Source organism: Myxocyprinus asiaticus, chromosome 11 (assembly GCF_019703515.2).
Source record: "Myxocyprinus asiaticus isolate MX2 ecotype Aquarium Trade chromosome 11, UBuf_Myxa_2, whole genome shotgun sequence".
NCBI classification, from domain to species: Eukaryota; Metazoa; Chordata; class Actinopteri; order Cypriniformes; family Catostomidae; genus Myxocyprinus; species Myxocyprinus asiaticus.
In genome coordinates, this window is record NC_059354.1 from 41,643,024 (window position 1) to 41,658,174 (window position 15,151).

At 37.9% G+C, this 15,151-nt stretch overlaps 1 protein-coding gene across 5 annotated transcripts in view; it reads right to left on the bottom strand.

Moving 5' to 3' along the window:
• Nucleotides 1-3,037: 3,037 nt before the first annotated feature.
• Nucleotides 3,038-15,151, bottom strand: part of pms1 (PMS1 homolog 1, mismatch repair system component) — a 42,315-nt gene continuing 30,201 nt past the window's right edge. For all 5 annotated transcript variants that reach the window (XM_051711065.1, XM_051711064.1, XM_051711063.1 and 2 more), the window contains 4 exons: nt 14,542-15,021; nt 14,041-14,171; nt 4,819-4,979; nt 3,038-3,368 (listed from right to left, as the gene is read on the bottom strand). In XM_051711065.1, coding sequence (XP_051567025.1) covers nt 3,171-3,368; nt 4,819-4,979; nt 14,041-14,171; nt 14,542-15,021 — 970 coding nt within the window. In that variant the 3' untranslated portion in view covers nt 3,038-3,170. The remainder of the gene's footprint in view (nt 3,369-4,818; nt 4,980-14,040; nt 14,172-14,541; nt 15,022-15,151) is intronic.

The following is a 15,151-nucleotide window of genomic DNA, read 5'->3' on the forward strand; positions in this document are numbered from 1 at the left end:
ACGAAAGAGCATCACAATGATGTCTATGTACTGCTTATACAGTATACATCTGTTCATTGACTGCAATTTCCTTTCCAGTGGGTTAATTCTGTGCACAAATCTGTCAAACACAAAAGATGGAGACATTAATTACTTTTTCCTATGGCCTGCATTAAAATGGTGCTGAGGAAATAAGGTGAACGTTCTGGGCCCAGCAACCTGGAGACACCAGAGACCCATTTCAAAGGCTTTTAGGAGCTTAAATGACAATCAAGACAAAACATGTTTTCACACCAGTGATATTTAACACAGAGCACATGTTTCTTGAGTGCCCAAGTTGAGAAGTGCAATGTAATTGTTTTACTGCAGTTGACTGGCAAAATAATGGCCACATGAGGACATGCATCAGAGTAATTTAGCTCTGCTCAAACACTGCATTACAGGTGAAGTCGAAAGCTCCATTAATTACGTCTAACATTTCCTCTCTCATAAACCTACCACTTGGCGCCAGAACTGGTACGAAGGCAGCAATTAAAGGAATAATTCACCCAAAAATAAAAATTCTGTCATTTACTCACCCTCATGTCGTCCCAAACATGTATACGTTTCTCTCTTCCATGGAACATAGTGGAAAAATTTTGAAGACTATGCTGGTCATTCTTTTCCATGCAATTACAGTAAATGGGGACTGGAGCTTTCAAGCTTCAAAAAGGATGCAAAAGCACCATAAATATATCTTAAAGGGTTAGTTCACCCAAAAATGAACATACTCATCATTTACTCACCCACATGCCATCCCAGATGTGTATGACATTCTTTCTTCTGCAGAACACAAATTATGATTTTTAGAAGAATATTTCAGCTCTGTAGGTCCATACAATGCAAGTGAATGGGTGCCAAAATTTTAATGCTCCAAAAATCACATAAAGGCATAATAAAAGCAATCAGTACGACTCCAGTGTTTTAATCCATATCTTCAGAAGTGATATGATAGGTGTGGTTGAGAAACAGATACATTTTTAAGTCTTTCTTACTAGAAATTCTTCTCTCTGCCCAGTGGGGAGTGATTTGCATGAAGAATATGAATCACCAAAAACACAAGAAGAATGTGAAAGTTAAAGTGGAGATTGACTGAGCAGGGAGGAGAATTATAGCAAAAAATGACTTAAATATTGATCCGTTTCTCACCCACACCTATCATATCACTTCTGAAGACATGGATTAAACCACTGGAGTCTTTTGGATCACTTTTATGATGACTTGTGATTTTTGGATCTTCACTTTTTTGGCACCCATTCTCTTGTGTTATATGGACTAAATTGCTGCGATATGCTTCTAAAAATGTTCATTTGAGTTCAGCAGAAGAAAGTCATACACATCTGGGAGTACCCAGTATCATTTTTGGATGAAATATCCCTTTAATGTATCATAATACTTGTGGTCTATATTCCAGGTCTCCTAATGCAATATGATAGTTTTGTGTGAGGAACAGACCAAAATCGAAGTTGTTCACTGATAATCTTTGAGAACTGAATCAGTTTGATTTGTGAATGAATCATTCAGACCGGTTTTGGGAACTGGATCAACTGATTCATTGAAAAGATCCAACCTAAAGAATTATTATTATTATTATTATTTATTTTTTTGCAAATTGGCCATTACATCTCATCAACGTGCTAAGAAAAGCTATGGCAGATGTCAGTGAATAATGACTTAAATTTTGGCCTGTATTCTCACGAATACAGGACACTGAGGAAACTGCAAGCAACAGGTGGTACATTTTTGGCTTTCAGTATAATAGGAATGGAATAAGAATCCATTGAGATACATTTGTATTTTAATTGTTGTGTGTAATCTATGTAATGTGGATCTATATTTTGTTATTCTGCATTTTTTGCTTATTAACAAACTATTGCAGTAACATGTTAGTGGTGGGAGTACAAAGTAATTGATCATTATATTGTTGCAGGACACATCAATGCATGAACAGAAGCTCTGGATTCCATAATGGTGTTTAAAATACAGTTCGTGGAACTGATCAAACACTGGAAAACCACAAACCATATGGCTACAGGCGACCAACTGTTAAAACTTCACAGCATCTGTGCTTTATTTTCAGCTGGTAATTGGAGGTCCCTCACTGCGACTGCACACTTTTTGGCAAACCCCAGAGCCCATCTTTTTCACTTTATGGGCCCCTAGCGCCAGGTTTTCACAATCAGCATTTAAGGTGCTGATTTTGGGGGGAGTGAATTTACAACCACACTGCATTCAATTTTGTGGTTCACTGACATATACTGTGGGGTCAGTAGTTTTAGCTTGTTTTCTCAAGTCAACAAGCCAAACTTTAAAAGTTGGGTACTTGACCTTTCCTTAATTACCAGTAATGGCAAAAGATTTTCCCCACAATAAATAAAGACAAGGTATATTCCTTAGCACCATTGAAAAATGCTATTTAGGTTTTAAAATCTTGATTTGTTATACTCAAAAATTATTTGCTATGCTTTGTCCTCATGAAATCATTCATAAAATTTTTTTTAAAAAATTAAAAAAAATCACCAAGGTCTGTCAAGCTAGATGGTGTGTTATATGTACTGACCTGAGTTATAATTACTGTGACTATTTTGTATACAATGTTCCCACACTATGAAAACTAACATTGAGAAATGTAAATACTGTTTTTCATCTCAATCTACAGAGTGTTGTGTGCATAAATAATCTTAGCTTTCAAAATCTGGTAATGTTTTCCACCGTAAACCTACCTTCACTCAGCAGCTGACCTTGGTCAGGCAAAAGCTGACTGGTTGTAGGAAACAGTGCAGGGCTCCAATTCCTGGACTGAAACCAAATCACCAGCTGATTGCTGTGCTTACTTTAACAAATGCCTAATACATATACTTCTCTTTAATAAACACTAGAAACCCTCAGTATAAAAGAATACTCTCAGTACCAGTACATTATTCAAAACTGTCCTTTTATGTTCCATGGATGAAAGAAAATCTTTGGAAGGTTTGGAACGATGTCAGTAAATGGCAACAATTTTCTTTTGTGAATGCACTACTCCTTTAATCAGCAGTTTTATCTTAAATCTTAAGAAAGAATGAAAACATTTGTTCATCCAGAAAATATATATATATATTTATTCCAAATAACAACCTTCATTCCTCAGTATGGTACATATAGACAAGTCCTTATTGAGAACTAGACATGATCTTGAGAGCCTCCTCCTCTGTTTCAGGAACAGTAACCAGATCTTGATAAAATGGTTTTCCATGAAGACAGACAAGACTGTCCTCTTTCAGTTCCTGTTTCATTCGGCAAAGTGTATTGGTTACATCAGCTCTGGAGAGGTTCACAGGTAACTGTCTAGCTAGTCTTACAGCCTCACTCTAAAAGAAAGAAAGAAAGAGAAAGAAAGGAGGGAGGACGAAGAACAAAAAGAAAGATTAATCTAAAATTGCAGCTAAAAAGATACTAAAAGTACGAAAATATAAATGACAGCATTTGCATGCACAAGAGTATTACAATAATTAATAAGAATTCTGGTTGCACATGCATCATATAAACATGTTCAACAAATTTCAATAATCTGAAGCCAATATTCCGGTTTCTAGAAATCTGAATAAGACACCTGGCATATGCCTGTATTAAAGGAATAGTTCACCCAAAAATGAAAATTTGCTGATAATTTACTCACCCTCAGGCCACCCAAGATGTATATGACCTTTCTTCATCAGAACAGAATTTAAGATTTTTAGGAAAGTATTCCAGGTTTTCAGCTTCATCCAATGCAAGTGAATGGACACCAATTTTTGACAGTCCAAAAAGCATATTTAGGCAGCATCAGAGTAATCCACATGACTACAGTCGATTAAGTAATGTCTTCTGAAGTTAATCAATACCTTTGTATGAAAAATGAATCGCTAATTAAAATGTTTTTAACTTTAAATCAGCGCTTCCGGCAGCTCAATGTAGCTGTTTGAATTGACCTAACTCTCACGTGAAGTACGTTCCTCTAAAGTGAATAATTTTAAATAGCGATTAGTTTTTCACACAAACGTATCGATTCACTTCAGAAGACATTACTTGATCTGCTGGAGTCATGTAGATTACTCTGATGCTGCCTAAATATGCTTTTTGGACCTCAAAAATTGGTGTCCATTCACTTGCATTGGATGAAGCTAAAAACCTGGGATACTTTCCTAAAAATCTTAAATCCTGTTCTGATGAAGAAAGAAAGTCATATACATCTTGGATGGCCTGAGGGTCATCAGCAAATTGTAATTTTTGGGTGAACTATTCCTTTAATTGGTATTTTTGGATCATATAAACACTACAGAATTTCAAATGTAAAAGAATATTCATTTATATTTGCACATGTCCAATTAAAATTAGCTCTGGGAGATACAAGATCCAGACAGCTGTGAAAATGAAGAAACAAGTCGATATGTTTTTGAAGCAAGGATATATTTTTTACAAACATAAATGGAAATAAAATAAATATAAAAAAAATACATATATATAAAAAAGGTGAAACCATAGTAACTGTCTCATGGCTTACATTTTGCAATTCATTGTGCTTGTGTGTTATTGTTAAAGACATGAATAAGAATTAAAGAACTGATTAAATTACTGTGCAAAATTGCTAAAAAATACAGTGGTATGGCAAAATATTCTTTTTCAGAATATAGCCTAAACCAGAATATGAATCTAAAAAATACTGTGTGCATGTAAATGTGGTCATTGTCTCGTTAATAAACTCTCCATTTGCACTCATTTTTAGAAACTCTGATGTGAAACTGGTAATTGAAAAAGCCTGCTCTAAGAAGCCTCTCTCACCTCTAGGTAGTTTGAGACTTTGAGCGGTCTACATTGCTCCGCATTTTTTGCATCCCGGGCCTTTACAGCCTGCAGAATCTCCCTCAGGTCTCCTAGCCCATAGAAAGGCATGCAGTCAGCCATGCCCGTCATTTCAACACGCCTCTCAGTAGACGAGGAACCTGGCCAAGATAAGCAACGAGAAAGGATTAATAAACTCATAGTACAACGTTCTCCAGGAAAAAATAATAAATAAATATTGTGATTTACACGCTGGTTGGAAACCAGTTCAAGCAGGCACTGCACCAAATTACGCTATTACCGTGTCTTTGTGGACTGGAAAGAAAAACCAAGGTGGAGGAGGTTTTCAACAGATGATTTAAAGATGATTGCTCTTCCCTAGACACATCTCAATGAAGAGCTCTGCTCTAGGTGAAATGTACGGAAAGGTCATCAAGGAAGCGCAGGCTAAACAAATTCTCCTTCCCTATGTGATTTAAACAGAGACCCAGACATTAAATATCTGGGTTGATCTACCATGCTTATAAATTGATGGTATTGTTAATGCAGTACATATTGGGGGGGCCTGGGTAGCTCAGCGAGTAAAGACGCTGACTACCACCCCTGGAGTTCGCGAGTTCGAATACCAGGGCGTGCTGAGTGACTCCAGCCAGGTCTCTTAAGCAACCAAATTGACCCGGATGCTAGGGAGGGTAGCGTCACGTGGGGTAACCTCCTCTTGGTCGCCATAATGTGGTTCGCTCTCAGTAGGGCGCGTGGTGAGTTGTGCGTGGATGCCACAGTGGATGGTGTGAAGCCTCCACACACGCTATGTCTCCGCCGTAATGCGCTCAACAAGCCACGTGATAAGATTCGCGGGTTGACGGTCTCAGATGCGGAGGCATCTGAGATTCGTCCTCCGCCACCCGGATTGAGGCGTGTCACTACGCCACCACGAGGACTTAGAGCGCATAGGGAATTGGGCATTCCAAATTGGGGAGAAAAAAAAAAAAAGTAGTACATATTACAGGGTAGACACTCCAACAGCCTAAGTTTACAGGCTCTGTTTTCAAGTGTCAATAAGTTATTAGCTATTTAAGAAAATGTGAGTGCCTCTTGCCAGTGTAAAACTTGCTGCCACAATGCTGGGGTATTCTGAGTGGTTGCTCACTATTTGATACTCTGGTCCCAAGATATTGCTCAGTACCCATCTTTCAAGGCAAGTCTATGGGATCTTCTCACCTTTTTTGCAACATGATCACACAGGAGATCAGCATGTTAGTTCCAGTACCCAAGGATCAGCCACATTATGCCATCTCACTGACAGAGGGCATCTCCTATCAGACATGTTTGCATCGGCTCCAGCTTACCTTTCTCTGTGGTACGACCAAAAGTGCGTCGCTTCAGCAGCGTGGTACACCCAGGTTCAGATACTGCGTTGAAACCAGGAAGCAATCGTGTTCGCATAATCAGTGACGAGTGCAATCAGAGGTTGCATTTTTTTCTTCTAACATTAAATGTTTACTCCACTTACAGATAGGTTTAGATTTGGGGTTTGGGTTGATGGGTTCAGTTTATAAAACATGCATTCCTCTTCACTGTATTACAGCCTGTACAGCTGAAAACAACTCGCTTCACATCTTTTTTAGGTGCCCATTCTTGGACATTACACTTGGAATATGGAGCTCACACATGCCCATTCACCCAACAACACTTACCGCTTTGACCACTGGGGGCAATGTTTCGAATGTCGGTAAGCACAGACCGATTTTAGCTAAAGAAAAGTCAACCTACTGTTTCCAGTCTCACTATGAGATCAGTCTGCATTTTATTGTCTGTCAGTCTGATTGCTTAGAAAAGCACAAGCAATGCAGGAAGAGTTATGCACTAAAGGAATATTCTGGGTTGAATAAAAGTTAAGATCAATCAACAGCATTTGTGGCAAAATGTCGATTACCACAAAAATTAATTTCAGCTTGTCCCTCATTTTATTAAGGTATAAAAATCGAGGTTACAGTGTGGCACTTACAATGGAAGTGAACAGGACCCATTTTTGGAGGGTTTAGAGGCAGAAATGTGAAGCTAATAATTTTATTAAAACACTTGCATTACATTTTCTGTTAAATTTCATGTAAGATTTTAGCTGTAAAGTTGTTTAAATAAAGTTTTTGGGTCGCCTTAAGGTTTATGGTGTTACGTCGTCATAGCAAAAAATAAATAAAATTGGATGTAACTTTTCATAAAATAGGTTAGCAAGCTATTACATCATACTAAAATCATGTTAACACGCACGTTGTTAATGTCTTGTGGCTATACTTCTGAAACAGTGAGTATTTTAAGTAGAGTGAGTTTATAGATTGGCCCCCATTCACTTCCATTAAGTGCACCATTGTAACCCAGATGGGTTACAAATAAGATTTAAGGGACAAATCAATATTAATATTTGTGGTAATCAAAATTATGCCACAAATGCTGTTGATTGAGCTTAACTTGTATTGAACCCAGCATACTCCTTTTAGGGTTTTGTTTAAATCCCTCACCCTAAGAATGACCAATAATAATGTTGATGCTTGCCTTAGCAAGCACCACTAATTAATTTTGAACCTGATGAACCAGAAAACTAAAAATTTCCTTGTGGAATGCCCATTTTGTTTTACAATAAGTGCTCTTGAAAGGGATAGAAATCTGGTGAAAGTCTTAGGCAAATTCATGGAATTTGACTCAAGAAGCCAGTGCTTTCGTAAAGGGCAGTGTTTCTCCATAGAACCACACTGAAGTGCAAATCCACTGTGCTGGCAAAAGCTCGGGCAGTGAGCCAGCATCGACCATGATGACCCTTACCAGTGCCAACACAATACTTACTAGAACAGGGCTGAGTGGGGAGTGCATTCCCTAACCAAGAGGCAAAATAAGGTCAAATGAGGACTAAGATGGCAGCCTCCTTAAAAGAGAACAACACTACCATGTAAAATGGCAATTCACCAGGACTTGCATGTTTCTCTGTAGTAATGGGACATTTATAAAAATGTGCCATGGCATAATTCATTATTCAATTTACATGCAATTAAAAAAATGGTCTGGGATGCTGATTGGTCAATACAGCATTCCAGCATTGCTAAAATATAGTACAATATACAGTGACAACTATTAAGAAAAACACTTGTTCACTGAGCTACACTGTATATATTACAACCCAAAACCCACAAAACATGTTTTAATGAACGTTTATGTCCTTAGTATTTTTATAATGATATAGCCGTTTTATAAAAGCATAAAGGCACTCGAGACAGTGCTATATTTAGAATATAGTCACAACTAAAGGGGTTGCAAGCACTCTAGTGTGCAATGTGCCTAACAACACCCTTTAGCCCTGACAATATTCCCATTATAGCACAGCTTTTCGCACATTATTGAGTACTTATAACACACAAGAAAGAAGAGTACCATTGTTTTAAAATATTGTTAAATGTAATGTTTTCTGTTTTTATATCATTGGAAAATTAAAGGCACCACAAGAAAAGAAAACATTGAAAGAAAACAAGGTAATTTCACTCTTCACTAATCAGACACAAGCAATTCTGTCAGAAATAATTGACTGTAATCCTGTTATTCAAGCTGTTATGTTTGACATTTCTAAATAATTTGTGAGCTGTGGCATTAACGATGTCCAGTGGGTCCAACCTTTGTTAAATCAAATTGGACAATCTTTGAGACCTTTAAACAGCATGACCCTTGAATTAATAAAGGCATATTTTCTCAAGGTAACCTGGCACAGAAAAAAAAAAAAAAAAACGTGAGTAAAAATATTTCTGAATCTCACCCTCTCCGCAGCACATGATGAGTATGAGGAGTGAAGGTGGGGTGCAAATTCAAACACACTTAAAGCTAAAGTATGCAATTTATACCAGAAGCATTTTTTTTTTTTTTTGTTATACTGGTTGAAAGTCTCTTTGCATCCTGACAGCAATCAATAAATCAAGTGCTCTGATACTAAAAAAAATAACAAAATTCATTATCTGTGGCAGTCACAGGATGGTAAAATGCCCGTCCATAATTTAATTCGGCCCGAATGCAATGATTGGATGGCCTGCCTGCCTGTTTAACTACGTACCTGCCTACCTCCGTGCACTCTGCCCATGCACTCAATGGCATGAGTTGGGGGCAGGACTATCTGTCTGTTTGAACAACTGCAGGCAAGCAGTGTATTTAGAAAGCTGTTTTAAAAACAACGTTTATTTTTGCAATTCCATTCGGTGGCGCTAGTGTCGCAGAAATTACATACTCCAGATTTAATGACCATCTCAAAAGCTCTTACAATGGAAGAAGAGGCTGAGTCATACAGGAAGTGGACCAATCCCTTAGAATTAAGCCCCCTCTTTTTAAAACAAGTTCATATTATTAAGTGTGCCCACACTGAGCTGTGTAGGGAAAAGAAAATGCTGACAAAGCACTTTCCACTTAAGCAATTTGTATAAACAATGACTTCATCACTAGGCGCAGCAGGACTTAACGTCTCTAGGGTAATAGCAAGGATTTAAAAGTTATTAAAAACTAAAATATTTAGATGTTTTGTAATTGTACATTGATAGTTGATTGATATCTTTCAATGCTTTTACGTGTAGTGTGTATTTCCATTCGTTTTGAGAAAATGACCTTTTGCAAATTAATGTGATATCTGTCGCCTGTTGTTCCAAATGAAGTCATACGTGTGTAAGGTTAAAATCTAAGGTTTGACTACACTCTTGGACCATTTCATGGAAAAATTACATTTCATGATTGGCTCCAAAGAACCCCAAGCTGAATAACCATGTCTAAGGTGATGGAACAGTAAGTCTAAATCAAATTCCATGAAACCAATGATTCAGAAAAACCATAATGTAATGTAACAATGCATTCTTTTTACATACGGGTTGAATGACTTTTAGATAATTAAATGTAGTGTTTGACTGATAATATTTTTAAATGGGTGATGGCAGTACCAATATCTACAGTCCAGTGTAGAGGTCGACCGATAGTGAATTTTGTCAATACCGATAACTAAGCCTGTCTGGCACCAACACTCATGCCACGTCGAATTCACTGAGATCACATTTTTTCCCCATTCTGATGGTTAATGTGAACATTAACTGAAGCTCCGGAGCCATATCGGCATGATTTTATGTACTGCACTGCTGCCACACGACTGGCTAATTAGATAATCACATGGATGATTATTGGTGCCAGACGGGCTGGTTAGAGTATTTCTGTAATTGCTGATCTACTGGGATTTTCACACACAACAGTCTCTAGAATTTACTCCAAATGGTGCCAAAAACAAAACAAAAAAACATCCAGTGAGCGGCAGTTCTGCAGAGATTGTTGATGAAAGAGGTCAACAGAGAATGGCCAGATTGGTTCGAACTGACAAAGTCTACGGTAACTCAGATAACCACTCTGTACAACTGTGGTGAGAAGAATAGCATCTCAGAAAGCTATTCTGAGATGCGGGTTGGCACTGTTTTGGTGGCACGAGGGGGACCTACACAATATTGGGCAGGTGGTTTTAATGTTGTGGCTGATGGGTGTGTATATATATATATATTTCACCAGATGAGGTTTAATAAGGAATTTGAAAGGATATGAAGTTGGACACATGATGTATGTGCTTACAGGGCACATGTTCACTAGGGATGTAACGGTTAAAATTTCTCACAGTTCGGTTGTATCATGGTTTAAGGGTCATGCTTTTGGTACGGTATTTGCTTTGTTCAGAAAAAAAATATTACTGCCAAATCCAAAGAATTATCTGTTTGGTAAACACTTCAACAGGTTTGCCCTTAAATAACAACCATTGTTTTAAAACAGTAACCATAGTTTAACAACAGCATTTGCAGTAAAATCATAGTAACCACAAAATAAACATGGTTACTGTCATGGTTACAGTATATAGTAAAATCATGATTACTATATAGAAACTATAGTATTACTGTTATAAAACAATGGATAACTGTTTCAAAACCATGACTTCTGCTCAGAAAACCATGGTGACAGCTGTCATGGTTACTACAATATTACTATAGTAAAACCATGGTTAATTTTCATCAGGGTACAAAAACATTTTCTGTAATTACAAAATCAACATTTTAACTTAATACCTGCACTAATGCACTACATGCATCAACATAAAGTGCACTTCAAACTCATCTTAACATACAGGTGCATCTCAATAAATTAGAATGTCGTGGAAAAGTTCATTTATTTCAGTAATTCAACTCAAATTGTGAAACTTGTGTATTAAATAAATTCAATGCACACAGACTGAAGTAGTTTAAGTCTTTGGTTCTTTTAATTGTGATGATTTTGGCTCACATTTGACAAAAACCCACCAATTCACTATCTCAAAAAATTAGAATATGGTGATATGCCAATCAGCTAATCAACTCAAAACACCTGCAAAGGTTTCCTGAGCCTTCAAAATAGTCTCTCAGTTTGGTTCACTAGGCTACACAATCATGGGGAAGACTGCTGATCTGACAGTTGTCCAGAAGACAATCATTGACACCCTTCACAAGGAGGGTAAGCCACAAACATTCATTGCCAAAGAAACTGGCTGTTAACAGAGTGCTGTATCCAAGCATGTTAACAGAAAGTTGAGTGGAAGGAAAAAGTGTGGAAGAAAAAGATGCACAACCAACCGAGAGAACCACAGCCTTATGAGAATTGTCAAGCAAAATCGATTCAAGAATTTGGGTGAACTTCACAAGGAATGGACTGAGGCTGGGGTCAAGGCATCAAGAGCCACCACACACAGACATGTCAAGGAATTTGGCTACAGTTGTTGTATTCCTCTTGTTAAGCCACTCCTGAACCACAGACAATGTCAGAGGCGTCTTACCTGGGCTAAGGAGAAGAAGAACTGGACTGTTGCCCAGTGTTCCAAAGTCCTCTTTTCAGATGAGAGCAAGTTTTGTATTTCATTTGGAAACCAAGGTCCTAGAGTCTGGAGGAAGGGTGGAGAAGCTCATAGCCCAAGTTGCTTGAAGTCCAGTGTTAGTCTGTGATGATTTGGGGTGCAATGTCATCTGCTGGTGTTGGTCCATTGTGTTTTTTGAAAACCAAAGTCACTGCACCCGTTTCCCAAGAAATTTTGGAGCACTTCATGCTTCCTTCTGCTGGCCAGCTTTTTAAAGATGCTGATTTCATTTTCCAGCAGGATTTGGCACCTGCTCACACTGCCAAAAGCACCAAAAGTTGGTTAAATGACCATGGTGTTGGTGTGCTTGACTGGCCAGCAAACTCACCAGACCTGAACCCCATAGAGAATCTATGGGGTATTGTCAAGAGGAAAATGAGAAACAAGAGACCAAAAAATGCAGATGAACTGAAGGCCACTGTCAAAGAAACCTGGGCTTCCATACCACCTCAGCAGTGCCACAAACTGATCACCTCCATGCCATGCCGAATTGAGGCAGTAATTAAGGCAAAAGGAGCCCCTACCAAGTATTGAGTACATATACAGTAAATGAACATACTTTCCAGAAGGCCAACAATTCACTAAAAATGTTTTTTTAATTGGTCTTATGATGTATTCTAATTTTTTGAGATAGTGAATTGGTCGGTTTTTGTTAAATGTGAGCCAAAATCATCACAATTAAAAGAACCAAAGACTTAAACTACTTCAGTCTGTGTGCATTGAATTTATTTAATACACGAGTTTCACAATTTGAGTTGAATTACTGAAATAAATGAACTTTTCCACGACATTCTAATTTATTGAGATGCACCTGTATATTCAATAATCAGAAGCTGTACATCACTATAGAAGGAATAACCTTGCTATTAAAATGCATATGAGAAGAGATGTTGTGATAATGCTGCTTGAGTATTTTAATCATATATGGAAATCCCACATGAACACCCCAAGCGCTTTAGTTATTGTTTCATGTCTGTCCGAATTAGCACTAAGTGCCAGCTTAAAAATGGGAGTGTGTGCAGTTTCGGCTCACCTGCGGCTCTTTCCCTGGGTGATGTCGACGTAAATTTTTAATCATGTATCAATGTATTACTATTACGGCATCTTAATGCAATTAATCAAAGCGAATTATTGACGCTTGCAATAGATTACAGCCGCGCAAGGAAACAGGAAGAACTTTTTAAATAAACCCTCACACGCATTATTGACATATATTACCAGTATACAGCACCGTGTCGAGCGATGCCTGTTTTGTAAATGTCTTTTGACCATCGCAGTTGTAATTGACTGCAAAAAGAAAATGTTCTCAGAAAGGAGAAACACAGGAGGCTTGTCTATCAGTAACTCGTTTTCTCCACTTGTCATCTTCAACTACACACTACGCTTGCAGAACTGTGATGTCATCAAGTTGACCCACATGAAACACAGGCGGAGCATCCATCTACAAAGCCATACAGGAGCATTAGCAGAGGTTGTAACTGTGCCTGTCTGTTTGACGCTTTGTTTTCTTGTGCTCAAGATGCGTCATTAAACTTGAGGTGAACTGACTGCGGTGCCAATGCTTCCTGAACCGTGGGTGGCGAACCGTACGGTTCGTTTTTTTTACTGAGAACGTTACACCCCTAATGTTCACATAGTCGTTTTTTCTTTGCATGCCCTCGCTTCAATTTAAAACACTAGATTATCTGATCACAATAAGATAAAAGGATAAATATTTGGATAAATAACTTTATAATCATCTAGCGCTGACCACAGATGAACACGGAGGAATAATAATAAATGAAAATTTCGGCACAGATTTTTGCAAATAACTGATTGTTCCAAAAAGAAACTATAGGCACAGATTAATCGGTAAAATCGATATAGTGGTCTAACTCTAGTCCAGTGTAGCCAATGGCCGATATAATTAATAATGAATAGAATACAATTTAATGACAGCCAATGAGATTTAAAAAATAAGCTGAAAAGAACATTTATTATACAAAATATTTCTGCAAAATATTTATAAATATATAGAGAGAGCGAGAAAGAGCGAGAGAGAGAGAGAGAGAGAGAGAGAGAGAGAGAGAGAGAGAGAGAGAGGCTGTTGGTAGATTTGAACAACAGATTTTGCCATAAGGGAAAACTAATACTTCTGATTATTTGGTCAAAATGGCCAGATGTTGGCAGATATATCAGTTAATCACAAATTAAATGTTCTTTTCATGATCTTTTGATTCCAAAAATGAAGACTGAAGATAAGCGAAGTATATGAACAGAGAATGGATTAAAAAAAAGTCTTATACTGTTACCTGGGATAATCCTAATCTCGAAACCATTTGCCACAAGCCTAGGATCAGTGAAGTAGGTGTCGCCATTAAAACCGGGACTGCCTTTCTCCATGTTCAAGAGAACATCCATGTACTCTGGCCCACCAAGTACCCTGGAAAAAACAACTGTGTCAGTGTGCAAGTACAAATATTGGAGTGGTGATGAAAGTTTGTAATTCAGAATTGTGAATATATTGATAGTAGTGATCCTAAATTGAAAATCCAAATTGTAATATGAATTTTGAAATAAAATTTTTTTATATTTTATTTGCAACTGTTTTCAGAAGTAAAAAAGCAATATTTGTATAGCCAAACAAATATAATTATCAAAAAAAATTCTATATAAAAAAAGCCTCTTTAAAACACAAATGTAAATGCATGTTTTGTTGTATTTCAAAATGCCACTAACAGAACTACAAAAACAAATCGGTTTGTACACATCCAAAATGTGCCATTAGTAGAGAAAATGAAGAGATGTGCTACCCATCTGTCAGCTGAACAGGGGTCTGCTGCCTCACTGCTGGAAGTATATTATTCTCCAGAAGTCTTTTAAACAGCAAGGCCTCCTCCACTCGAAACGGGTTCAACAACATGAGCTTTCTGCCGCATAAAACGACCCAAGCACCGTGAGAAGCCAAGCGGTTTACAAGCCTGAGGCCCTGTGCACTTGAGCTGTTCTGGTAGGAGAAGAGGTTAAGACTCTGCTTGAGGGTTGCAATACTGAACGGGAGGGGTTTGGAGAACTTGGCTGGGCTCCCCTTACTCGAGGGCTGAGAGGAGAAGAGTTTGTTCAGGGCCTGCTGGTTTGAGAGGGGGGCCTTGCGCTTCACGCCTTGAGCTTTGTTCAATGAAGAGTCTGCGCTCATCTGCTTCTTGCCCTCTCCGCACTGGCCACCTCCCTCTGTTGCCCTTTTCCTTTGAAGGTTGTAGGCTTTCAGAGACTTTTCTGCCTTGCTTTCATACCTACAAAGGGATGTGATACAAGAGCAAGTATTTTGTTACAGTCCTTAGTAGTACATTTTGCTTTTTTTTTCTGCGTAACTTTTTAAATGTGGTCAGAAGAGAGATTTTGTGAAGACGAGGAACAGAAAAA